Source organism: Thalia democratica, chromosome 2 (assembly GCF_965202585.1).
Source record: "Thalia democratica chromosome 2, ktThaDemo2.hap1.1, whole genome shotgun sequence".
Taxonomy (NCBI): domain Eukaryota; kingdom Metazoa; phylum Chordata; class Thaliacea; order Salpida; family Salpidae; genus Thalia; species Thalia democratica.
In genome coordinates, this window is record NC_139166.1 from 55,839,649 (window position 1) to 55,866,215 (window position 26,567).

The window sequence follows — 26,567 nt, forward strand, 5'->3', positions numbered from 1 at the left end:
ATAACAAAATATGTTTATAAAAAACTATATTTTTATACAAACATTTAAAAACGGTCTTTTAAAATATTTAAATAAGTTTGGTTCAGGTGAAAAGGTATAAAAATTCAGAAAATTTATAAAGCTTAAAGCACTATGTAGATTTGTTGACAACTTTTTTTTTATTTAATTTAAAAATAATTGTATTAGTATTTTACTGTTTGTATTTAGTAAGTTTAAAAAAAGTAAACAATCAATCTTATAACAAAAACGTGTAGTACATTATTTTTTTATATAAAAAACATAACTTAAATTTAACTTTTCAACATTTAAAAAACTAAACTAATTTTATAGTGCAAAACCGATTTAGAAGGAACTAATTAGACCGAAGGAAAAATATATCAAACTAGTCAAGTAAATCTAAATCTTAGTAAGTGTTTCAACCTAACTTGAATAAAACCAAGTAATAACAGTAAAATTTAACTTTGAGGTTTCTTTTATGTACATAGATATAATAATTATGTATAAAAAACGCTAAACAATAGAAGTTGCTTAATCTTTAACTATTATAAAGTATATTTAGTACATCAGCTTTAAAAACACTTTGTCATATGACTTTTTAGAAATATAAATATTATTTTACACTGGTATTCAATAAAACTTTAGCATGTGATATGTTTTATTGCTTTTATTTCTTTTATTTTTATACGCTAAAAATTTTACAACTTATACGTTTTATAACTCTAAAAATGAAAGCATTTTTGTAAACTTAATAATAAAAATGCAATTAAAAAGCTTTAAAGTGTTTAAAGTTTTTTGAATTAGATTATTGATAGCTTTGATTAAAGAGCAAGTTATTTATATTTTATAAGTTTTAGTTGCAAATAACTATTTTAAGTATATTTTCTTTTCACAACAAGTTAAAAATTTTCAAGAATGGTTTATAAAAATAAGAACGATGTTAAATAAATGCTTGCAAAATATTTTTTAAGCAACATAGAAAAATAAATCAAAATATAACTAATAGTCTAAAGTGTTTTATCAAAAAACTTTTGTTTTTAAATGAAAGAGAAGAATTTAAAACTACTATACTAATTTTGGTTTGATTTAAGTACATATGACAGTTTTTTATTTTTTATTGAAAATAATATAATACATGATTAGCTTTATTAAATAATAATTAAATTAAACATTTCAGGTTTCATGAAACACTAGATCTCAAACGATCAAAAAGACTTTTTATATCATTCCGTTCAGATACTAGTTTTGTTAATTTCCATCTTTATAAGTTTATTTATTAGTAAATCGTTTACTTTTGTGCTTATTCGATTGTAATAAATATAAGTTAGTTTTTCTTTGATGTTTTTTAAACCATCAAGATAGTGCTAATTTACTATAAAATCACGATAAATAATGACTTGTTTCAACTGAAATTTTAAGTATACTGACAACTGCAAATATTAAAATTAATATACGTTTTAATTTCTCTGATAAGATTTTACAAGTAATTTTTAGTTAAAAACAGCATGTTGAAATTAAAGTACTCTCAAAAATAAAAATTCTATCTTCTTTCTACTTTTTCAGAAACTTAAACATATAGCTTTATTTTAGACAAACTTCAACAAAGTTTCTTTTGCAAAAACTAATACTTTTACTTTGCTTTACTATAAATAATTCAGGTTATTTTTTTGATTACAAAATTAGAAACAAAACTTTTTCATATCCTAAATATATATTTTTTTTCAAACTCATTAGTCCTTGGTTATGTTCTGTGTTGAAATATTTTACTTATAATACTTATTACTTATTATAAACAACAACCGTTTTCCAATCTTGAATATTTATAATAAATATTTCTAAGAACTTTCACATAGCGATTACATCTTAACACAAATTACATAATTATACTCATTATCAACTTTTGTTGAAATTTACTTTTAAAAAAATCGAAAAAAAAACGTTTTAAATTATTGTAGTCTCGCTATACAAAATAAAATATAACAGATACATACCTACGTAATCTTACTGTAGATTTTTATGTTAAAGGAAATAACGAACAAAGTTGTTTAGTTTGATAATATTACTAGTTTGTTCAAGTTTTTTAATATATTTTAATCTTTTTGTTTTCTGTGCTTAAGTTTAGTTAAACTGTAAAATATGTGCAATATAAAAAAATAAAACATTTTTAGCTCATGTATTTCTTCTGGGAACATTTTTGAAAAATATTAGTTAGCTAAGAGAAAAGTTCACAAAAAACTCGCAGCCTTAACCACATATTAAGTTGTCATAAAAAAGCATAAGATTACAACATAATATATAAAAAATTCAAGAACTTAAAAGACTAGTAGCTCACAGATTTCAAAAAACTTATAAAGCATTGTATTTAGAAATTAATTACTCGCTCTAATTTTAGCTTGTTCAACATCGTTTGATAATAGATAGATTTAAATATGTACAAAGATTTTATTTGAATTTAACCATAATCGACCATTACAACATCAAAAACGTCAAACTTTTTAAATTTCTTAAGTAATTATGCAGTTTTAGTATTTTTTGTTGAAAGGCGTATAAGGTAAAAGAAAACTATATATTGTGCGATTATCAAGGTAATAGTAAGAAATAAAAAGTAACGTTTTACTAAAGAAATAATAATGTTAATCCATTTTTTAAATTTACTGCAACACCTTATAACTTTTTCAACAGCTAACACTTGTAACAATTATTCACAAACATCAATTTTAACTTAGTCCAAAAAAGGTTATACGTTTAGAAGCTGTTAATAATTAAAGAAATGAACCGCTGCATTTAGATTTAAAAAAAGTATGCTGCTACAGTAGGTTTGAAAAACGTACGGCCCGAAAGGTTAAACAAGGAAAGGATAAACCTGGCCCGCTAAACCAATTTTTAAAACTAGATGTTCTGGGATTTGAAATAAACAGCAAAAAATGTCTTGGATACATTTCACAGCAGATTTAAAACTTACATTAAATGTAATAGTAAAAAAAAATCACATAGAACTTTATTTTGTCGAAATGAATTGTGTAATTGAGTAACTTGTGTCAATTAAATGAAAATGAAATGCTCAATGCTCCGGTCCGCAAAGGACTAAATTTTTCCTCATCTAGCCCGCCGACTAAAACCGTTGCCCACCACTATGCTACAGAAAAGTTAATTCATAAGCATAAAGTTTGTTAAATGTAATTAATTTAGTACTTTATAAGAAAATGAATATGAAAATTGAATTATAATAAGTATCAAAGTCTTATTATCATTATGCAAATTGGTTCGACGTCACAAAATAATATTAGGAAACTTGTATTACAATTTTAACATCAAACCAAGTTACACAAAACTGAACGTAAACTAAAATTAAAATGCCGAAATGAAAGCTATCAGAGCAGAAAAAATAAAGTTCGATTGCCTCTGGTGAATAAACAATGTCGGATTCCGGCGAAGGATATTACAGTAGTGAGGAAGGCAAAAATAAAAAAACGAGCTTGGCTTTTAAAATTGGCGGAGCAGTTGCCGCCGCAGTTATTTTGTTAGCAGTAGTTTTGGGCTCTATGGCAGCCGCTGGAGTTTTTGGAAAGACTGCTACGAATGGTACCGGTTTGTTTAGTTTAACAAGATTCTACAAGAACAGTGTAACTATTAAATATATTAGTTTTGTTTAAATCATTACAGTGTAAAAAATAGATAAGTTTCAGAAAGCCGACTTTTTAAACTTGTTGCCGTTTTTTTTCAGCTATTTTTTTTTTTAGTTTGTTTTGTTAAGAATAATGATGAGTAAACTAACAATACCAGAATTTTGTTATAAATAAATAATGAAACTATAGATAAGAAGTTCAATTAATAAACAAACTTTTCCCATAAAGGGGTTTATATGTGTATTATACTTCAACATTATTTAAACTTTGATCAAAGCTTAATTAATTGTATATTTTTTTACTAAATTTTCTAATAGAAATCTAATAAAAGATGCTAGTTGTCGAGGTTGTAAAATATTTATAATCTTTTTCGTGTTTCATGTTTCTTTCAATCAGTTGAATTATCTTTTGCAGTAAAACAACTCTACCATGTTTAATTTAATTGTAGAATTATATTTGTTTATACTCGATTAAACTTTGTTTCTATGCTTTACTTCAGTGTTCGGCACGGTGTACACTGGTGCACACTAGTGTACATGAAATTTCTTTTAGGGTGCACCAGACTTTTGGGGTGCATGAAACTTATTTTGGGGTACATGAATTTTTTTTTTCACGCAGAAACTAAATTGAAGTTTTTTTTTAATCTTTCTACACTTAAGACATATTCAACCTTGATAATTGACCATTTTTTTGTTAATAAAACGACCATTTTTGAACTCTCCTAGTTCTTTTCTGTTACCTCATGTAAAAAATCTTCCACCCTTAGCCGCCAAAAGAAAAACCGAAGTAAGCAAATCTTATAGATTCTTGAAACAAAATGAAACGGTTAGTATTCTATTACTGTTTAACTTTATTAACTCTTATTTTTAAAAAGCGTTATACTACATTAAAATTCACTATATTAATCCGCTTAATCAACTAATATTTGACAAAAAAATTCAATTATGTTTTACTTATGATAAAATTAAAGTATAGGAAGGGTCAATAACATCAGGGCTGTCACATACTTAGCTCTCTAAGAATAATTAAGTCTAGTTTTAAATCATGAAAAACCTAGACCAACTGAAGCTAGTTTTAATATATTTACAAAAACTCAGCTTGACTGAGACTAATTATAAATTTATTAAAAATCTTGGGTTTATTTTGATATCTTTTAAAAATCTTCAACTGTTGCTTTACTTGAAATTTTTTAATTTGTAATTAATTATTGATATTTAAATAATTCAAGATCTATAAATGTCTAATTTTATTGTAATTTAGATTAGTTTTTTACTTATATATACCACTCTTTAAGGTTAGCTTTTGTACTAAGTCAGGTCTTTAGTCACTCAGGTTTACTTTCTGACTCAAAAAGTGGTTAACATGTAATAGTGTCAAACTTACTTGTTAAATTCGAAATACTAAAACTCTGGTTGTTGTAAAAATTAGATCATCGATATCAAAAGTTTATTAAAATGGATAGGGTAAACTGGTAAATTTAAAGTTAGCGTGTAAAAATTACCGAATTATTAGTAAATTCGGAAGTTACCGAATTATTAGTAAAAAAACGATTAAAAGTGTTTACATATTTTAGTAAACACTAGTGGCGCCAAAGAATGCGAATTGGGGTGCGCAGAATTTTAATTTTGTGATTTAGGGTTCACGGATTCGAAATAGCGTGCCGACCACTGCTTTACTTTATCATGAAAAAAGGCTTTAGAAAATAAATTTTTAGGTAATTTCAATCTTAATTATAATATTTTTTAATTTGTTTAAAAAACACTTGTAAGGATTTCTTCCATTTTTTACTCAAGAGAAACGTTTAAGTTAATTTATTTTCAATTTTGCAATTTTAATTCGGTGTATCAAGTTTAGTAGACGTTTCAAATTTCCACTTATTCTAAAGTATTCTGATATCTTTAGTTAATTGAAGGTTTCTATTCTGTGGTTTGATTTAAACTATAACTCTAAAAAAAACAATATCTATAACTTCTGCTTTTTTTTCTAGTTGTACAGAATAATTTAAAATCACCAATAAATAACTTTTAACCATAAACTAAGATTATAGAATAAAAAAGTTTAAAAACTAGTAAATTTCAAAATAAACTCATCAGTATACATGTCGAGGATAATTTCAATCATGTTTTAAAATCAACACAAATAAACTTGGTATTATCAAAAAATTTATTTATTTATTTTAAAGTTTCCAACATTGAAGAATGCGTGGACTGTAAATACTGCGAGTTGCTTTTGCACAACAACCCGAGCTTGAAGACGGGAAAGCACCAGATCGATTTGTTGGGCGAAAGTGTCGATGTCTATTGCGATATGGAGACGGACGGTGGTGGCTGGACAGTTAGTTGATCAAGTGACATTTAAGCGTAGTTGCCATATTTCTATGAGATTATCGCCACATGTTTATTCGAACGTTATATTTTAATTTAAAACAAACAACCTTTATTAAGTGTTCAGAGCTTTTTATTTCCGGAAATATGGGAACCCTGCCTTGAAATATACAATACTAACCAACTACTTTCCTTTACATTCATACATGTACTACAAACTAGTACTAACCGAAAACGACCAATAGGGAGCTTGGGAGGAGTGAACATAAAAATTTGAAGTTTTGCTGTGCTTCAGCTGCTATCGCAACAAATAAACTCAATGAAGTATATACGCACTGCTAACATATGCCATTTATAAACTGTTGTAAAAATGTTGTTACGGACCACCTTCATTTGGGTAAAGTAGCTTAATAATTCCTAGTTGCATCGGTATTAAGAAAAAATTAAGCATTTCAAGTATATATTTAAAGCCGTATAGCATAAAATAAAAAAAAAGTTTAGGTTTATATACAGAGTAAGAGTTGTATAGAGTTCAACATTCGCATATATTAAGTAAAAAAAATTATAAACATTTCAACTTAAATGACGTAAACAAATGTTTTTTTAGGTGTTTCAGAGACGACTTGATGGTTCTGTAGACTTTAACCGAAATTGGAATGATTACGAAAATGGTTTTGGAAATTTTGAAAAAGAACACTGGCTTGGTATGATAAAACATAATATTTAACACTTTTTTTTTGTAAAATAGCCTGTAAAATTAACCTTTGAGTACTGTTCTTAAAAATTTTGATATGATTGGTTATATGACTTACATTTAATATAAATAATAAGTTTACTGGCAACTCAGAATTTTAATTTTTACTTGTTCAATTATTTAAATAAGAATAAAAAAACAAGTTATAGCAACTACCAAAGAATTTATAAGTTGATCAAAACATTTAAGCAATATTTTAGGCCTGAAAATTCTCAGCAAGCTGACGGTGAATTCAAAGTGCGTGCTTCGGGTTGACATAGAATATCATAAATTTGATAATGAGGACATAGACCCAAAAAACGCCGAATGGACGTGAGTTGAAAAGTTTTTAATATATTAATTTAGTTATTTAACGTCACTTTTTTATTACACACACATTATTAATATGTTATTATAACACTTTAAACAAGTATTATTATTATTATTATTATAGCACTACATTATTAGTTTTTATTTCGACAAGAATCGCAGTTTGATAATCCGTTCTGCGGTGAAAATTGATTTAGCTGAACTTGTGGTAAACGTCTGAACTTGCAATAGTTTCAACTAGTTATAACTTTTAACATTGTTTTTTTTTTTGCAGCACCTTCAAAGTTGAAGACTCGACACAAAACTACAGGCTGACAGTTGAAAACTACAGGCTGACAGTGGAACCCCACGAGGACCTTGACGGAGTATTAAGTTTAAAAATAGTTTTAAAATGACCTTAATAAATAAGAATAAAATCTAACGGAATATTAGGTTTTCAAATAACCTAAAAAAAAAAGTATTTGATCTGGGATACATTTGAAACACGTTTTTTATAAAATGTTAACCAAAAAAACATTTTAAAATGACCTTGAAAATATTCAAACAAGTTTTTTAATGAAGTTTTAGATAAAAGAAAATTTTTTTTAAAAGTTTTTGCACTTAAATATACCTTCAACACGTTTTATTGGATTGTTTGGTTAAAAAATAGTTTAAAAGTACTTTTCAAAAACATACTTTAATAATAGAAAACGACTTGGTGTACCACAATGGGGCCGAATTTTCCACCAGGGACCGCGACAACGACGAGAACAGGGTGATAAATTGCGCCGAGATGCACAAGGGGGGCAACTGGTACAAGAGTTGCGCCCTGCAGAGCGTCAACGGCGAGTACCTGGACGGTCCGAACTCCCTCACTTATCCCCCTGATTATTTCTTCTGGAACTCTCTTTTCTACCGGTCGGTGAAGAGCAGCAAGATGATGGTGAGGAACTGCTGATGATGGTGAGGAACGTGGCTGAAACATGGATGTTAAAGCTGAAGTTACACGGCTGCAACTCGGTTTTTAAAATAAACGACACAAAGTTAAATAATGAACTTCATTCTTTTTTTTAGAAAAAATTTTTATAACCAGTTATTGTTAATAAGTTTAATTGCATATTAAAGTGATTTTTTAAAGTAAAGTCAAGTGTTAAAGTTTTTATAAGGTATAAAAGAACACACACCATGTAAAACATTACAACTTTACACTGACAATCATAGTTATTTAATCTAACACTATAATCGCTGTAAACTTGGTATTTTTTATTTTTCATTACCTTCTAGTGGAAATTAATCCTAAGTACGTTTACAAAAACTAATACTAAACAACTGTTTTAAAACAACATCTACCAATTAGTTAAATAGTTGTACTTAAAGTAGTCTGAAATTTGTTAAGATATTTTTATAGATGATGAAAAGGTTATAGCCTCTATACATATATAGCATCTATACAACACATTAAAAGGTATCCATGGTGTGCGACTCGATAACCGAAAGGTTTTTTCGTGCACCAAGTCTTAGGAAAAAATATTTTCAGCGCTTTTTTTTGTCGTTCAATAAACAATATATACCTATAGTCCATACTTGTATAATAAAGCGTCTAGTTTATACAAATTTAGGTCGAAAAAGTAGACGTTTTAAATAACTATATTTAATTGCGCTATGTATACAACGGCTTTGCTTTTAAAGGAAAAGGAAAATATGCCACAATATCTGGAAATAATTCATTTTGCAGTTATGGTAGTATCTAAAAATTTTATAAATACGTATTATTATCTTACTCGTTTTTGTTAATATAAATTAAGTATTATGTTTTAAATTAATTCAAAGCTCTGTATAAAATTTTTAAAATTAAATAAAGTATTTACAGTTTTTAGATTAAGTGTTTGAAAAATTTTTCACTTGATCTAAAGTTTTACTTTAGAACAGCATTTATCTATCACGATCTTTTTTCTATTACTTAAAATATTTAGATAAAAAACAACAAAATTTTTACCTTAAAACAAGTTAAAATTGTCTAAATTGTGTTTTAACAAAATCAGATACACATAAAGAAAAAAAAAACTTAGTCTGCGAAGGTAATTTATAAATTACAATTAACTTTTGTTACCTATTATTAATTTTAGACACTACTATTAAAATCAAAGTAAAATTTTTTATGCTCTTCTATTCTATAACGAGCTTGTTAAACTTAAATTCAAGAATAAGTTTATTACTACTATAAGTAAATAAATAATTTTGATTTAGAGTGGTGTATTTGTATAAATTTTAAATTAAACAGTATGAAATAGTATTAAATAACTCTAAATGTTTTTGGTTTTGTAGGTTTAGACTACAGAAATCAACTTGAAAATTATTATTTTAGGCATATATTTATTTATATACAAAGTTTGCTGTCGTTCTATTACAAAAGTTTGTTTTCACGTATGAGTAACAACTTAGTTTCTTTTAGATCAAGGGGTCAGAAAACTGCGGCAAACGAAGAGTAAATGTGTTGCCCGCAAATATGTTTATGTTTTAAAGGTGATGCAGCCCATGATAGGTATAACCTGCGGGCCACAAATAAAAAAAATCGAAATACCATAAAAAAAGATCTTAGCTAAAAGTGTAAAATTAAAGGGAAACTTAATTCTTGCATAGGCTATTTTAAGATTTTAAATGAAAACTACCACTAAGGCCGGCAAAGATTTTTTTTTTGAAGTTTGGCCCACGACTACAAAATGCCTGCCGTACCGACTACCGACCACTGCTTTAGATAATAAGCTTTTTTAGTATATATAAACTTTTACCCACAAGCTAATACTTGTGAAAACACCATATTTGAATTAAAACTCATCATAACAACCATCAAACATGCTATTATAAAAAAATAAGTAAAAAGGTTACAAGCAACATACTAAGATTTATTTTACTTAAATTAACTTAGTAGTTTTCAATGACACAAAACACAGCAATTTTGGAACATTGATTGTTATTTACTAATAAGATACTGCATAACAGCTTTTGTAAACTAAAAAAACCTCAATTAAAGCTTGCATTTACATGTAAAGATATACATTCTGCTTTAAAATCATGAACTTAAAAAGAACAAACATATACAGGGTTGCCACTCGGTCAGGAAAAGTCAGGAAAAATTCAAAAAAATGTCAAAAGTCATTAAAAAATGGGGGGTTTTGAAAAAAAGTCAGGAAATTTGATAAAATTTAAAAAAAAAGTCAGATTTTGTCAGTTCAAAATTACAAAATTCCTTGTTTTCCAAAGCCTTCAAATTGTAAAAATTAATTAGAAGTCCTTTAAAGTCAGATAAAAATTCCAAAATTTTCCTAGAAATTTACAAAAATATTTAATTTTATTTCCAATGCCTTCATCTGGTATAAATTAGTAAATATCCTTTATAAAACTGCAAAAATTTTTTGTTAACATATTGAACAAGTACCCTACTTGAACAAGCAGATGTTGTAAGCTTTTTAGTATTGATGATCTGTAGCAAGGACACTTTCATAGTGAAACTGTGATATATACACAAAAGTTTATCTAGCATAATTTTAGAATCAAAGTGGTTTTTGTTTAAGTAAATAATTGAGTTCTTTATAACTATTTCAGTTAGGTTAGTATTTTATTTAACTTAACCTCTTCATAATTTTTTCAAAGTTCTTTAAATTTATAAATTAAGTTATAAGAGAGGTATATGCCAAGATTAAGTTTTCTTATTGTTTGTATTTTTTGTAGAGTAACTTAAGTCTTAAAGTAAATAAAAGTATATTTATTTCTTACAAATTTTATACTAAATGATAAGAGGAAATATTTTATACAACAGATATATAGATTAGTTTTAAGGTTTCAACTGTAATAATTTGTTGTTGCTTTAAGATTTTAGTTGTAAAAGTTAGTTATTAATTCAAGGTTTTAATTGTAAAAGTTCCTTATATGTTATTTGTTTATCTAGATAAATTTATGCTAGGAAATACTAAAAAATTGTGTCTTTTTTCAGACAAGCTGTGTTTATAAGGTAATAATACAAGCATTTTCTGATAGAGCTGTTCATTAGAAACATCAATCATACACAGATGGTTTAAGTGATGTACTGGAAGTTTGATGATAGAGTTTAGCAAAAAAACTGTTGTTTTTAACCTGTATTAAAATTAGATTGAAAGCTTTATATAGTTTCAAGTGTTAGATTATGCATTTTAGAATAAGTTTAATCTAAGAGTTTGATTTAGAAAAGTCAGGAAAATTTTGGAAAAAAGTCAGGAAAAAGTCAGGAAATTTTTCTCAGCTTGATCAGTGGCAACCATGCATATAACTTAGGAGATAAATTAATTTATAATTTAAATTGTTTTATCCCCAATTTAATTCGAGTTTGATGTTTTATGTATATTATAAATAAAGTGCTTAAAATTTGTATTTACTGTTGAATAATTCAGTCTGACTCATGCTTGTTGAACTGTTTTTGATAAGCAAGATTAGTATTGATTGTTACCTAAAAATCAGGTCAGGATGCACATCTTATCAAGGGATAGTTAGAGGATAAATAAAGGATAGTTCTGAATAATTTTGGTGTGACGTCATAATTACTCAACGGATCGCCTTAAAAAATTTTAATGGAAAGATTTAGGTTGTTATTAGTAAGTGTACACATTTTCATCTCCATACATGCAGTAACTTTGTCACACCAACTTCATTCAATAATTAAAAGCTTAAAACACAATTTTGCTGTGACGTCATAATTACTGAACAAATTGCCTTAAAAAATTTTAATGGAAAGATTTAGGTTGTTATTAGTACGTGTACAAATTTTCATTTCCATACATGCAGTAACTTTGTCACACAAACTTGAATCTGCTTAAAACACAATTTTGCAGAGTTTCTGCGCGTCAGGCTAAATCAGTCTAAGTCAGGCTAAGTCAGTTTTTTTGAAAAAAGTTGAAAAACATCAGGCTAAATCAGTTTTTTAGTTTAAAAATTTAAGAATCTCAGTTTTTCTCATTTCAAATGCTTGACAATTATTGATAAATAAAAACGAAGATTTTTAGTTTAAAAATTTAAGAATCTCAGTTTTTCTCATTTCAAATGCTTGACAATTATTGATAAATAAAAAAAGAAATCTTTTTAAGATCAGATTGAGATGTGAATTTATTTCTAAATAAAGATTTAGTTATTAAAGATAAAATCAGTCGGTATTTAAAATAAATTCTTAAAACCTTTTGTTGAATCTTTAAAAAAAAATTAGAATCTTCAATATTTTGTTTTGAGTAGATTATATACGTCATAATTATCAAAATTCATAAAAAAATACAGTTTAAACATAACAGTTTAGTTCAACAACTTAGCTGTGTGTTTGAATTTGTTTACACCAGCTATGTTTTTCAAAGCTTAGTTGGTTGAACTATTTTAATTTCCAATTTTAAGGCTTTATACCAAATAATTTTTAGATTAAAACTCTTAGCAGTTTGTTCATATATTTTACTGTTTGTTTTAAGTTATTAGAGATATTCACAACACTAAAACTTAGCTTTAAGATATAAGTACTAAGTTTTGTGGGAGTACAAATTTTAGGTACAATTCATTTTTCTGTACAAGAACAAATAATTAAGAATTCAAGATTATTAAAGGTTTTTTTTTTTAATTAAGTGTAAGCTTTTTAAATCTGATATGATATCAACAATCACTTTATTTATTTAGAGTTTAGAATTTATAACTATTTATCAATTTTAAGTATTAGTCAAAATACTATAATAAAAAAATTTTGCTTACTTTAATACTGCTGTAAGGGCTTCATTTTAATTTTAATAAAACACAACAATGCACGTTATTTTATTATAAATCTTCTGTTTATAATGTTTTTACTTAGTGCTTAATTAAATTGAACAATTGTGTTTAGTAATGTATATTAAATTTTTACACTAGTAATAGATCAAATAAAACATTTATTTTACAACTTATCACTGAATTTGTTATGTTAAAGGCATAGGGGGGTCAATCACCCTTTTCCTAATTTAGTCTTTTTTTATTGAGTTGTAACTAAGCTATGAGTTGCTTTTACATTTTTTTAAAGCTCAAAATATTTTAAAGGGGATTTTTCTTACTTTAAAAAAAATGTCAGGCTAAATTGGTCTCAGTCACGCTAAATGAAAAAAATTTTGCGCACGAATTCTGATTTTGGTGTGACGTCATAATTACTCAACAGATTGCCTTAAAAAATTTTAATGGAAAGATTTAGGTCGTCATTACTAAGAGTAGAATTTTCATCTCCATACTTTGTGTGACTTTGTCACACGAACGTTATGGTCAACTATCTTTTGATAAGAGATCCATTCAGGTCAGGCTTTATGACTTAAAAGTATACTAATTTCTATTGAAAAGTATATTTTTTAGAATTAAAGTCCTTTTGTTAATAAAAATATTTTTGAAATATTTAAGCCTATTAAATTGTAGTTTTTGTCAGTTTTGGCTCTTTGTACTCTTTTTTTTTAATTTTATGAAAGACTCCAGCTAGTTTTTGGACACTCAGACAGGCTTTATTGCTTAAAGAATGGCAACCTCTGATAAATTAATTTCAAATAAAAGTTCAAATTTTTACTTGTAAAAATAAGTTTTTTACAAAAAACACTAACTTTTTTTATCAAGTAGTATTTTGATTGTTTTTATTTTCCATACCCATTTAAACTTTATATACTTTTCGTTAAGAGTAGTGCTAACTTAGTGATTTATTGAACAAAAACAAAAAATTGCTCAAAATTTTTTACTTCAAGGACCTGGATACCTATAACACCTCTTGGTCATCAAGTTGCATACTTCTTTACTATACTTGAAAAATATATGTGTATTTAAAATAAACATTCTAATGAACAAAAATGTTTTTATTTCCAATGTTTTATTTCCAAATATCATTGTTTTACTTATTCAAAATATTTGGTTTATAGTTTTTACTTGATTTGATTCATTTTAAATACAACATATCAGTTTCAAATAATAGTGAATAACACCCACTTTATAAACAGTTTTCACATTACCTACCAGTATAAAAACTTTAAGTAATATAACTATGAATAATGATACAAATACAGGGTTGCCACAAAACCTAGAATCCAGGAAAACCTGGAGTTTGACAATTTAGGCTAAAAAACCTAGAATTTGGGAAATAAAAAAAAACTGGAAAAACCTGCAATTTTGAACAAAAATCACTAAAAGGCCTAGAAAAACCTGCAATTTTAAAATTTTGCTTTAACACTAAAAATCTATCATATCAATAATAATAAAAAATTGCACAGTATTTTTCCTTTATTACACTAACGCATGTTTCTGTAATACTTCAATGGAACTATGAAAATCAAAATCTAGTTTCTTGATTTTCATATGTGTTATAAAGAAAGAATACTATTTAAATTGTTGTAATTATATATTTCAGTGAATTTGTTTTGGCTGGATCTTTGTTAACAGACACTTAGATTTATATTTTTGTATAATTATCATATAGAATTTTTTTTTAATTAAAACTTTTATTATTAAAAAACACGTTTAAATTATATTAACAGTATCTTTACAATGTTTTTATACTATTTAACACATTTTTTACCTTAAACTTAATTTAAAACTAAAAATGGACCCAAAAACATATACTTTTAAAAACATGGAAACATTTACAATAAAATTTAAAAACCAGTAGCAACCCTGCAAATATAACTTGCACATTGTAAAAAAAATCTTAAAATTAGTTTTTATTATAAATACATTTTAGTATAGTTTCTTTATTATTTTTTTTTTTTAATTTAAATAGTGGATTTATTTATTTTTTGAAAATGTTGGCAATAATTTTTTGTTATGTTTTTTTTAATTATGATATTTTTATGCAACCTTTTTAAAGAGGATTTAGCTATTAAGGGGTTTTCCACCTTAATTTTTACAAGTTGATCTTGTTTTATAAATTTTTATCTGAGCTATCAGACATTTTTAATCCTATTTTTGAGATATAAGATAATATCAAAGTAACAAATACAGATGATATTAAAGTCAGTGACCTCAATAGGTTCAAAGCAAACACAATAAAATAAATTTTCAATTTCAATTAAAGAATGAAATTAAAAATTCAAGACATTTCAATAAAAGTCTGTCTTCGCCTTCATTTTTAACCAACCCTCTCCAAATTCTCACAGAAGGCCCATTATTAAACTTAAAAAAGACTTAATGAAGATTTTTTTTTAATTTAAAAAAATAATTTTTTATTAAAAAAAACCACCTGTGTTTTTTGAATTTTTTTATATTAAATTTTCATTATTCAATGTTTGTAAAATTCCAACATAAAAACTTTTAAACTATAAAAAACTGCTTTCCGAAAGTTTGAGGTCTCTAGCTCAAAAAGTTAAGGAGAAGATAGATTTTTAGTAATTTTTTTAGTTTCCAAGAAAATTGATCCCAAAAATTTGCTCACTATACGTTTGTGTCAGAAACTTTTTACAAAAGTTATGATATCTCAAAACTTTATAAGATTTATTAATTCTATAAAAACTGGCTTGTAGTTTGTACCTAAAGCTTTCATATATAAGCAATGTTGTTTTTAGTAAAAAATACATTGGACCTCCATCATCCTATGCCCTTAACTATGATTAAGGGCATAGAAAGTGCTCAGTTTAAAAAAAGGCTCTTGTATGGAAGCTTTAAGTATAAACTATGATTCAGTTTTTAAACCAAATAAAATTTTAGATTAATTTTTGAGACATAACTGTTTTATAAAAAGGTCCAATACAATATATAGAATACAAATTTTTCATTATCAGTTTTTGGGAAATTAAAATTATTCTAAAAACTATCTTCCTTTTTTTGTTTTTAAGGGTATAGACTGTAGACCAACAATTTTTCAAAAAATATTATCTAGAAATAGTTTGAATGATCTTGAATATTAAAGTTTGAACTTATCTAAAAATAAAACTTTAGAAATAAAAACATTAAGTTGCTTTTTAAATATAGTTCATAAAAACAAAAACATTCTTACTTTAAAAACATCAGAATATTAGAAACAGACTGACTGTAAACTTTTAAATAAAATTGAACAAAAATTATATGAGAAGATAGTCAGGGTTGCCACACACTTAGGGAGTTCGTGATATTTTGAAATTCTAGAAAATCTTTAGGAGACTAAGGATATTTTGACTTTTTTTTAAACTACGGATGACTCAGTGCAGTTTTAATTTTTTCTAAAAACCTCAGTATAGATTTAATATTTTTTTTAATTTTAGGACATATTTTATTTAGATGTAAAATGATATTTACTTGATCCAATTTCAATATTTTGTTGTTTATATACACTAATTTTGTTCAAGAACATGACTTTTGTTGGTTTTGAAATGCTTGTTTAAAAGTTTTTAGTCTTGCGGCTAGTTCCTCACTATTCTTAGAAATAGCATTTTAGTTTTTGTTTAAAATCTGAAATTAATATTTATCATGATTTGAGCTTATATTTAAAACAAACAGTAAAGAGATGAAAATGTTTAACTATAGACATTAAAAAGTATCAGTATAAGTTCTAATTTTAATTATTTAATAGTATAGTAAAATTATATAGTTTTATACTTTCTTAATTCATAAATTTTTGACATTGTTTATTATAACTTATAAATACTTGTTTCAGTAAAAAACTCAAACATTAGTATAAACTAGTGTTCTTTAATCTTTGAAAACAGTATTTCTCATAATTTTAATGATCATATAGTGCAAAAGCATACACATACAACTGTCCTTTTAATTATTGAGAATAAAAATGAACATAAGGTAATAGTAGTTTGCGCAAGAAGCAGTTTTTTTAAGGATTTGAAAAAAAACTCAGGCTGACTCAGGGAGTGGCAACACTATCATACTTTTTTAATGAATTTTTTTATATTTAAGAAAATTGACAATGAAAAAGTTAAGTACCTTTAAAGTAAGATAAGTGTTTTTTGCACCTATCATTAAAACTCTATTGAACTCATGTACTTTAAGTGCTTACATCTCGAAATTAATTTAGATTTTGGCAAATAGTAAAAATTTTTAATAGCTAAGATTAAACTATGCAAAACTAGTGAAAACATCAACTGGTAAAATGTAAGCTGGACCTTCCTATGCTGTTTAGTTGTCAACAAGTACCTTTAAGTTTCAGATGTTATTTTATGTAGCTTACATGTACATACTTAAGGGCGTATGGGAGGTCAAATTTATTTTTTACCAAATTTAACATAGGTTTTATAAAAAAGTATAAGCTATAAGTAAGTTTTTATATAACATGAAATTAGAGATATGTTTCTGAAAAAATTTCTATACAACTGTGTGGATCAAAATTTTTTCATTGTCAATTTTCTTGGAAATTTAAAAATTTACTAAAAATCTATCTTCTTCTTAATTTTATGAGCTAGAGACCTCAAGTTTTTTCGGAAATCTACTTTTAATAGTTTAAAAGTCTTTGAATGTTGCAATTTTAAAAATATAAAAAAATTTAAATTAACAAATAAAAAGTAGTGATTTTATATATTTTTTATTTTTCAAAATAAAAAAATACTGCATTCAATCGATTTAAATATAATTAATAGAATTTCAATGAAATTTTAAAGGAGGTTGGTTAAAAAATGAAGGAGAAGATACATTTTTAGTGAAATAGTCTTTTTTCCTGTTTTTAATTTTCGCCTTCTATTAGGAACCTATTGAGCACACCGACTTTGATTGCTTTTTTTTAAAAGTTACTCTTAAATTTTATAAGCAGTTGAAAGTGTGTGATAGCACAAGTAAAACTCTACAAAATAAGATCAACTTGTAAAAATTAAGGTGGACCTCCCTATGCCCTTAACAATTGTTAATGCAGGGTTCACTCAAACATAAAATTGTAAATATTCAAATTTACAAAAATATACTTTTAAAAATACTTGTTTTTGCCTAGTGCTAAACCAAATATTTAATTATATATACAAACTTTAGTTTATGATAATTTTTTTTAATCAAAAAGTATACTAATTATAAGCTTATCAGTTTTAAATCAAAGTATCTTGAGTTTTAAAGTAAAATAATTTTCATGGAAGTACAGTCCAAGTTTTGTCCATGAATCATATTTTTTCACTAATTATTTGTTTCAGTTGTCAGCATTTCATTAATGTTCAAAATCATGTTTCTTGACAGTTCAGTTGTTTGGCTTGCACACACACACACTTGCGTTTTAGTATTGATCAACATGTTAAGAATGTTTTGGTACAGAAATTGCAAGGTAACTTTTGCAAGACTTTCTTTAGATGAAAGTTTAAATTCTTAATTGCATAAGACCTAAACTGACATAGTTTGTATATGTATTTTTTGTTGTTTCTGAGACACTGTTCATCTAAGAATATATTTTGAATATTGCAATTTTTAAAGGATTAAAAAAAATTGAATGATTAGATTTAGAGTGTCACTATAGATTTTTAACATAAAGTGACTTTGATCAAAACCAGCTGTTGATGAAAATATAACTTTCTTTTATTAAGTAATTTGTTCAATGTTAATCCTTTTAGAAAGTAATGTACAACTAGACAGTTGTTGGTGCTAGCCAATACAGGCAGCTGCAACTTACATTTTCTACACTAGGTGTTTTAAAAGGTAACTAAATCTACAGTCTGGAAATTATAGAAACATTTATACTATCTAATCTAAATTGGTGGAGCTCAAAAAGAATATTTTATAAAAATAATTTTCTCATAACAGTTTCTTCTTTTTATTTTGTAATCTAAGACAAAGACCTTTTACAGGTAGTAGCTAATTCTAAAATATATAAACATTCCTACTTGTTATAAGAGTTTTTTAAATAAACTTCAAAAGTTCAAAGAAAAATTATTATAAGATAAAGGTGAAAATAAGTTTAAGACTATTTTTTTAGTTTTGTTTTTGTAGTTTGTAACTTTATAATTAACCTAGTTAGCTCACCAACTTTGGTGGCTTATATCTCAAAAACTACAAAATACAACCAACTTGTAAGCAACTAGTTTGTCAACATACATTAGACAAAAAATTGTGCATTTATTACTTTAACTATATATAGTAATAGAAGTATTTATTAGGTATATTTAAAATAAATATATATTTTCATACTGTTAGACTTGCAAAGAATAAATGCAGTGGAAAAGTTATGTAGATACTTTTAATTTCAACTTTGTTAATGACATAAAGAGTTTACAAACGCGAACATTTTTACATAACTTAAGTATATATTTATATATTGTTTTATTTTTAAACAATAAATGTAGTAATAAAAAATTTAAATACTGCTAATTTTTACAAACATCTAGTCATAATGAAAAAAAATATTAATTCATAATTTTACACAATTTGATAATTAACATGGAAATTTTTTCACAGAGAAAAGCTTTAAGTAACTTTTTTAAATGGTCGCTTCAATGTGGGGTAGCATGAACAAGCAGGGCGGAGGGACCCATGATGACCCCAAGAAGTGGGGCATGCCCGGTTGGAGAGTGGAGAAGGACTTCAGAAATCAAGTGCTGGTTGGCAATTGGTACGAAGAGAGAAGAAGGGTTGGTTAATTGCTTTTTTTTTGTAACTGAGTTTTTTAGTTTTAAATTAACATTTGTTAGTTAGTTTTATAAGGCCATAAAAAGGTCTTAAGATGTATTTTTTTTAGTTATTATTTTATTTATTTGTTTGAACTATTCATACTTACTGTTTAGTTTTTAATAAATATAATTTTTAAAGTCCAGTAAGTTTTATAAAAGTCTTTTTTTTTAACTAAGTGGTTCTAATTCAAGTTTAAATTTTTTTATTTTATATGGCATTAAAAGAATATAATTTTTTTCATACTAATATATTTTACTATAAAGAATAATTTAAAATGTACTAAACATAACCTAAAATTATGTTTAGTAATTTAAAACATTATTTAAACATAAATTTATGTTTAACTTTTGAGATGTACTTAGCTGCATGAAAGTTTAAGATACAAGTGTATTGAAAGGCAACTTTTTTGTTATAGTGTTTTAGAATTCAGAAAGTTCAGAAATCATTGCAATATTTAAAATACCAAGGAAAGTTTTTTGCTTTTTTAAAATAACTTTGTGCTACATTTAAAAAATAGCTTGAAGCTGACTAAAAGTTTTATATGCCTTATAGATATATTTTTAATTCAAAATCTGGTAAAATTTTTTATAACTTAATAGATATTAGACTAGTTTTTACTTTAGTCTCTTAAAAAACATGTTTGATTAGTTTAGGATTTTTTTTTTCTAAATTTTTTAATTATTTCTGAACTTTCTGAATTCTAAAACATTATATCAAAAATTACAAAACTAATACTTTATCAAATTTGTATATAGTTAAACTTCGTAAATTTGAAATCAACGCTCATTTATTAACTTGTATTTATCTGCGTGATTTTAAACTTTTCAAATGAGAATACTTATTTATATATAGTCTTTTATTTTTTATTTTGATAAATTAAAAAAACTTTTTAAGTTGTAATTCTAAGTTTTTTTGTTAAACTTAAATAAAAAAATATTTTTTTTGTTCACCTCCATACAGTTAAATATGTAGAAGCAGTCCAGCAATTGGTTACAACTCAGAATTTTGTTATAGTAGCATGAATTGATATAAAAAAAATTGGTATACATCAGTTTTACAAATAAAAATTTACAAGTTTGTAGAAATGTGTTATAAATATTTTTTTTTTCTGTAAAGTTAGGACCCAAATCTTTGAATAAGAACTAATTTTTTTTACCCTTACTTTATTAAATGTGATCTAAAGACTTAGAAAAAAGTCCTTCTTATACTACACTGTTTTTATTTAAGTTTTAACAAAACTATAAACTCCCATTCAAAGTATTTAAAAACTTATATCAAAGTACAAATTTAAAGTTTATTTCTACATAGCTAATCGTAATATTCATCTAACGTTCTTGTTCATAGAAAATTCATCTAATATCCAACTTCAATAGTTTTTTTTTTTTTTTCTCAAAATACTTTATGACCTATGCGAAAAACACATATCGAAATATAGTTTCATGCAACTTTTGGTTTATCTAATACCTCAATACAGTTCACACGAACGAACTACAAACATACAAGCACGCACAGAAGCGACTACCATGGATACCCGGACTTTGTGGCTGACAAGTACCCGAGAAGGGAGCACGCCATAGCCAGGGAGGGAAGGCCCGAACAGCTTCTCACCAGGCATCACGGGGACGCGTTAGTTGTTCGCACACCATAGTTTATATATATAAACTCACTGTCATACTTGTACATGTTTGTAGTTCATTCAAGGTAGTAATTTGTAGTGTCTTTGTGGTTTGAAGATTTTTAGTTTTAGATTAGAGCTGATATCTTTTGAGTTAAAGTTTTATGTCTTAATTTTTTTTTGTTTAAATTCTGCAGTTCTAGGTTCCAACACACGTTTAAAATAACAAAAAATGTCGTTATACTTTATTTAAACATACTTTGAAATATTATCTAATCATTTTTTATCAAAAACAAACTCAAACAAGTGTAAAATTTAAATAGTCTTATATATTTTCTTTAATTAATATGTTTTCTATTTAATTAAAACCAAGTTTATTTAGCTAAAGTTTTACATTACTCAGTTTTTTTCATTTTGTAAAAATGTCAAAAAATATTAAAGACTAATATTATATGATATATAAAAAAAGGTGAGTATATTTTTGTTTCAACAACAAGTATTGTCTCTTATATTAAATTCTAAAACTTTATAGATATAATATAAAAGTTTTGTTAGTAAGCAATTTTAAGATTGGTTTTAAAATTTTATTGTTAAGATTTTATTTTCTTAGTATCTTTTTAATTTAAAAGGTTTTTGAAGAATGCTTTATGTTTTTAACTTACTATATTATATTTTTTAAAGCTGCTTTTGGAATGTTTAGAGACATTACGTTCAAACTAGATATTCTTTAATTTATACTTTTCAATTTTATTTATTATTAATGTTTCAAATTAATTTTATTTTTAGGTAAATTTTTAGTAGTTTTTGTGAAAAATGGATTTTTAGCAAACTAGTTTTTTAATCACTTTTTTTTTAAATAATTTTGTAAAAGTTAAACCATAATTTTTAAACCTTACGTCTTAAATATTACTTTTAATTTGTTTAGTTGTAACAAATTTCTGGTAGCTTGATAAAAATATATAAAACTCTGAATAACACTCCGAACGCTTCTATGACAGTGGTTTGTCATTTTTAAAATGTTTTATCTTGTAGTTTATAAAGTCAGTTTAGCTAATGATATATGTCAATGCTTCAACGACTTGCATTGCTTAAGGATTCACAAGATACAAAAACAAATCACAGATACGACAACATGAAGATAACGAACTACGACGAGCACTACAACAGGAGGGAGAGGGTTGGCAGGAACAAGCTTCCTCCGCTCAGGAGGTACAACACCCACAAGATGGGCTGGGACCCAGAAGTTTCCCAGAACCCAATCATTGGTAGTTTTGTCTGTTCTATTATTATTTTTATTTACAGGGTTCGTGCGCGTCAGGCTAAATCTTTTTTTTTTGAAAAAAGTTGAAAAACGTCAGGCTAAATCAGTTTTTTTATTTAAAAGTTTGAGAATCTCAGTTCAAATGCTTGAAAATTTTTGATTAAAAATTGAGAAATCTTTTCAACATCAAATTGAGATGTGAATTTATTACTAAATAAAGATTTAGTTATTAAAGACAAAATCAATCAGTATTTGTAAAAATAAATGCTTAAAACCTTTTGTTGAATCTCTAAATTACTTTTAAGATTCTTCATTATTTTGTTTTTAGTAGATTATATACGTCATAATTATGAAAATTCATTAAACAATACTGTTTAAACATTACAGTTTAGTTCAACAACTTAGCTGTCTGTTTGAATTTTAATACTCGTGTAAGCGTTTCATTTTTAATTTTAAGAAAATACGACAATGCACGTCGTTTTAATATAAATCTTCTGGTTATAAAGTTTTTACTTAGTGCTTAAATAAATTGAACAATTGTGTTTAGTAATATATACTAAATTTTTACACCAGTAATAGATTAGATTTAACACTTCTCTTAAAACTTGTCACTGAATTTGTTATGTTAAGGACATAGGGGGGGTTAATCACTTTTTTCACAATTTAGTCTTATTTTATTGAGTTGTCACTAAGCTATGAGTTGCTTTTTGCAGATTTTTTAAGCTCAAAATGTTTTTGAGATAAAGCTGGTTGAAGTCGGAGACTACAATAGTACTAATCAAGACCCCCCAATACCTAAAATGACTTCTAAAGGGGATTTTCCTTACATTGAAAAAATGTCAGGCTAAATTGGTCTCAGTCAGGTTAAATGAAAAAATTTCGCGTACGAACCCTGTATTTATTTTTACTTCCGCTGAGGAGGTACAATGCTTACAAATGTGCTGGTCCCCAGAAGTTTCCCGGAACCCAATCATTGGTATTTTGAACCAGGGTTTCCCAAATAAGATAAATCGTTATTATTCTGATTATTTGGGTTACATGACAATTAAAGTTCTTAAATTTATGTTCAAAAAGTTATATCTCAAAAAGTTTTTTTTTATTGATAAAAAACGTTGTAGATTTAATTAATAAGATTATGAGTATAAACAATGAAAAAAAAACAATTTTTAAAATTACAATATTTAATTACTTATTTAAGCTATGACTCAAAAAACATTTAGATTTTTCAAAATAAAAAAACCATGGATAATTAATAAAGTTTCAACTGCTCTTTCTATTCATTCAATTATTCATTTAAATATATATTACTTTTTGAGATGCGACCTTTTTAACATTTTTTTAAGAATTTTAGCTGTCGAATTTGAATAGCCGTGCATCCAAATATCAGGGTTAAACTATGTGTAAGTTTTGAGACTTGTAAACCTTAAATATAGTGGTGGAAATTAATAATCGTTATTTTTGTTAGAAAATATTGTGTAGTATTATTATAAGTAAAAACTGCAAAGTAGAATACAAAAAAGCTTTTTTTTACTGTTAAAAGTTGAGGAAAGTTTAATAAATTATTTGTTGGTGTAGCATTTATTTTAAAAGTGTTTTAACAACCTTATATGCTTTTAAAAATAATTAAATACATTTAAGTTCGGTTTTTGACTTAAAATATTATTTATATCATCGTGGTAAAAAGTTTTTTGACTATTTTTTTTAACCATAAAAAGTATTAAGTTTGAGTATATTACCAAGTTTAGTTTTTTATTTATTAATTTTTATAAATAAAGTAAGTAAAACATATATACAAATTGTAACACTTAAGTTACTTTTGAAAGGATCAATATGAAATACTTGACTGTTAAATCTCTTAGTTTTACAGCGACTACCACAAACCTATAACCCCAAAACATCATAAAATAATTTTTTACATTTAACTTTAGTCCCCAAACCCTTAATCCAATCACTTAGCTTGTAAATCCTGGAGCAAAAGTGATGACAAATGTCGTCCGTTCTAAAGTGACACTCTTTTTGTGAAAATACAAGCAGTTAAAAAGTTTGTAATTTATATCTGGAAAAAAAAGAATCGCTTTTCCTAATTTTTTCAAAAAGTTTTCCTTACGACAATAAATCATACCAACTTATTCCTTCACTTTTAAAAGGCTTTTTTTAATTCTTTTATAAAGTTTACTTGCAACAATAAATCATACCAACTTATTCTTTGTTCCTTCTCAACAACGGTACATATTTTTTTTAATGTTTAATAACTTAATAACAAAGTTGCAACAGTTAATAATGACTGAATAACAAACCAATCAGGGATGCCGACGAATTGGGGCCTGCACGAGGCGAAGAAGCGAGAGTGGGACGACAACGAGAACATATGGAAGGAGCACATCTGCGGGGACACGCTCAACAGGATCACCTACAGGAAGCCGGAGCGGCAGGATTACCCGGAGAGGTTCGGCATCACTCAGAGGAGCATCTCCTCGCAGTTGAGACCCAATATTCAGGTATCGTTGGTTTATTCGTTTGTTTGTGAGTATGCAGGTATGAATTATGAATTTACTAGAGATTAAGCATTATAGACTAAAGTAAGTATAAAGGTAATAGAACTATTGTTTAAAAATATTAATTTTGGAATTTAATTTTACATGTTAATTTTTTTTTTATTCAGGTATTTTTTTGGTTTTTCATTTTTAAATGACGTTTAAATTCTGAATTTACTTGAAGTTAGCATTTTGGATTGAGGTAAAGAGAAAATAAAGGTAATAGTAGTACTTTCATTTAAAATTTTTTTTTTACTTAAGATCTGGTATGTTTTTTTTTTTGGTAAAATCTATCAGAGGGTCATCTTATCACAAGCTCTCACTCAGTATTCAGAGTTTTTTTTTAATTAAGCATTGCAGACGATATCAAGAAGAAAAAATCATTTGACAAATATAAGTTTTTGATATCCATTTTACATGTTTATTTTTTGTCAAAAATATTAAATATTCAGGTTTTTGTTTGGTTTAGGTTATTAGTTTTTTTTTTGAACTTAATCATTTTAGACTAAAGTAAGGCGCATAAAAACAAATAAAAGTTTTTGACATCTAGTATTATACTTATTGATTAATTTAAGTAATTTATATTTTAAACAGTTATTTTTAATTTTTTGTACATTTGTTTTGGTCTTTGTAACTTATATGCTTGCATTTATTTTTATTACTCATTTAATTTTCAAACATTAATTATTTAAAATTTGTGCTTATTTTGCCTTATTTAGTACAGTTGATTAATAATTGTTCGAGCAGATCAATAAAAACTTAAAGCTGAGAGGTCAGTACTTAAACGTGGCTCCAGAAAGACCGCCAAATATCCAACCGCCCGCCAAAAACTACCCAATCATCGCCAAGCAAGCCTAAATCACTATGAACAAATTTTACTGTGAATTTACACTGTGCTTGTATTTGTTACTGTGACACAATTTATTGCGCTTAAATATTTTTGTTATTTTTCTGTTGTAAGAAAAGCATTTTGCTGACCTTCAAAAAATTAAGTTGTACTTTGAAAAAAAAAAAAATCTTTTTTATGTGTTTATCTTTTGCCTTATAAATATTGGCTCATTTTTAATCTAATAAGGCTGGAAGAATTGTTTTTCACGTAATAAAAAGTATTTAAAATAACAAAGTTGTACTTCAAATTACCTGAATGAGAATTTAGTTGTTAGGTAATTAAGATAGTTTGACATTCTATAACGTAATATCAACTTGCAATGCAGAGGTATAAACAATATATTTATAATATAATATATGTACACAAAAACATTTAAAGTGTAACAAAAGTCTCAAAAACGAGCGCATTGTGACTTAATTTTTTTTAGTTTTAACTGGGTAGTAAACAAATTGAAAATTAAAGAAAAAGTCTTTGAAATTGTAAGCATTTTCAAAGAATTATATTATTTATTTTTACATTGATTAATATTTATTTTCTATATCTTAAGAAGTTTAAAAAACATGGTAGAATATCTTAGAATTGAAAAATAATAATGACATTGAGTTTGTAAATTATAATAAAGTTGTTTTAAATCTGACAGATTTTAATTATCAATGTAAGTTATGAAACTAAGTACTGATTTACAACGTTAGGGTTCTTACTTGAGTTTAAAAAATAGTTA

The 26,567-nt window shown here is 25.9% G+C and overlaps 2 protein-coding genes across 2 annotated transcripts; both read left to right on the top strand.

Annotated features, from left to right (window-relative positions):
* The first annotated feature begins 3,413 nt into the window (after positions 1–3,413).
* On the top strand, positions 3,414–7,947 carry LOC145828761 (microfibril-associated glycoprotein 4-like). The gene is made up of 6 exons (XM_082936511.1): positions 3,414–3,585; positions 5,806–5,957; positions 6,555–6,651; positions 6,902–7,013; positions 7,285–7,382; positions 7,697–7,947. The coding sequence occupies exons 1-6, from the start codon at positions 3,414–3,416 to the stop codon at positions 7,945–7,947; spliced, it is 882 nt and encodes a 293-aa protein (XP_082792637.1).
* An 11,395-nt stretch (positions 7,948–19,342) lies between these two features.
* On the top strand, positions 19,343–25,960 carry LOC145829546 (cilia- and flagella-associated protein 107-like). Its single transcript, XM_082937384.1, has 5 exons — positions 19,343–19,507; positions 21,022–21,173; positions 22,285–22,427; positions 24,728–24,921; positions 25,705–25,960. Exons 1-5 carry the CDS (start codon positions 19,361–19,363, stop codon positions 25,813–25,815), a joined length of 747 nt encoding a protein of 248 aa, XP_082793510.1. The 5' UTR covers positions 19,343–19,360; the 3' UTR covers positions 25,816–25,960.
* Positions 25,961–26,567: the final 607 nt, after the last annotated feature.

What these genes read in the sequence shown, in the direction of transcription:
- LOC145828761 (XM_082936511.1), top strand. Translation starts at nt 3,414, where the DNA reads ATGTCGGATTCCGGCGAAGGATATTACAGTAGTGAGGAAGGCAAAAAT. An exon ending in GACTGCTACGAATGGTACCG is followed by an intron (nt 3,586 to 5,805) that starts GTTTGTTTAGTT and finishes TTTATTTTAAAG; the next exon opens with TTTCCAACATTGAAGAATGC. An exon ending in TGAAAAAGAACACTGGCTTG is followed by an intron (nt 6,652 to 6,901) that starts GTATGATAAAAC and finishes GCAATATTTTAG; the next exon opens with GCCTGAAAATTCTCAGCAAG.
- LOC145829546 (XM_082937384.1), top strand. Translation starts at nt 19,361, where the DNA reads ATGGTCGCTTCAATGTGGGGTAGCATGAACAAGCAGGGCGGAGGGACC. An exon ending in TTCCCAGAACCCAATCATTG is followed by an intron (nt 22,428 to 24,727) that starts GTAGTTTTGTCT and finishes CAAACCAATCAG; the next exon opens with GGATGCCGACGAATTGGGGC. An exon ending in AGTTGAGACCCAATATTCAG is followed by an intron (nt 24,922 to 25,704) that starts GTATCGTTGGTT and finishes TTGTTCGAGCAG; the next exon opens with ATCAATAAAAACTTAAAGCT.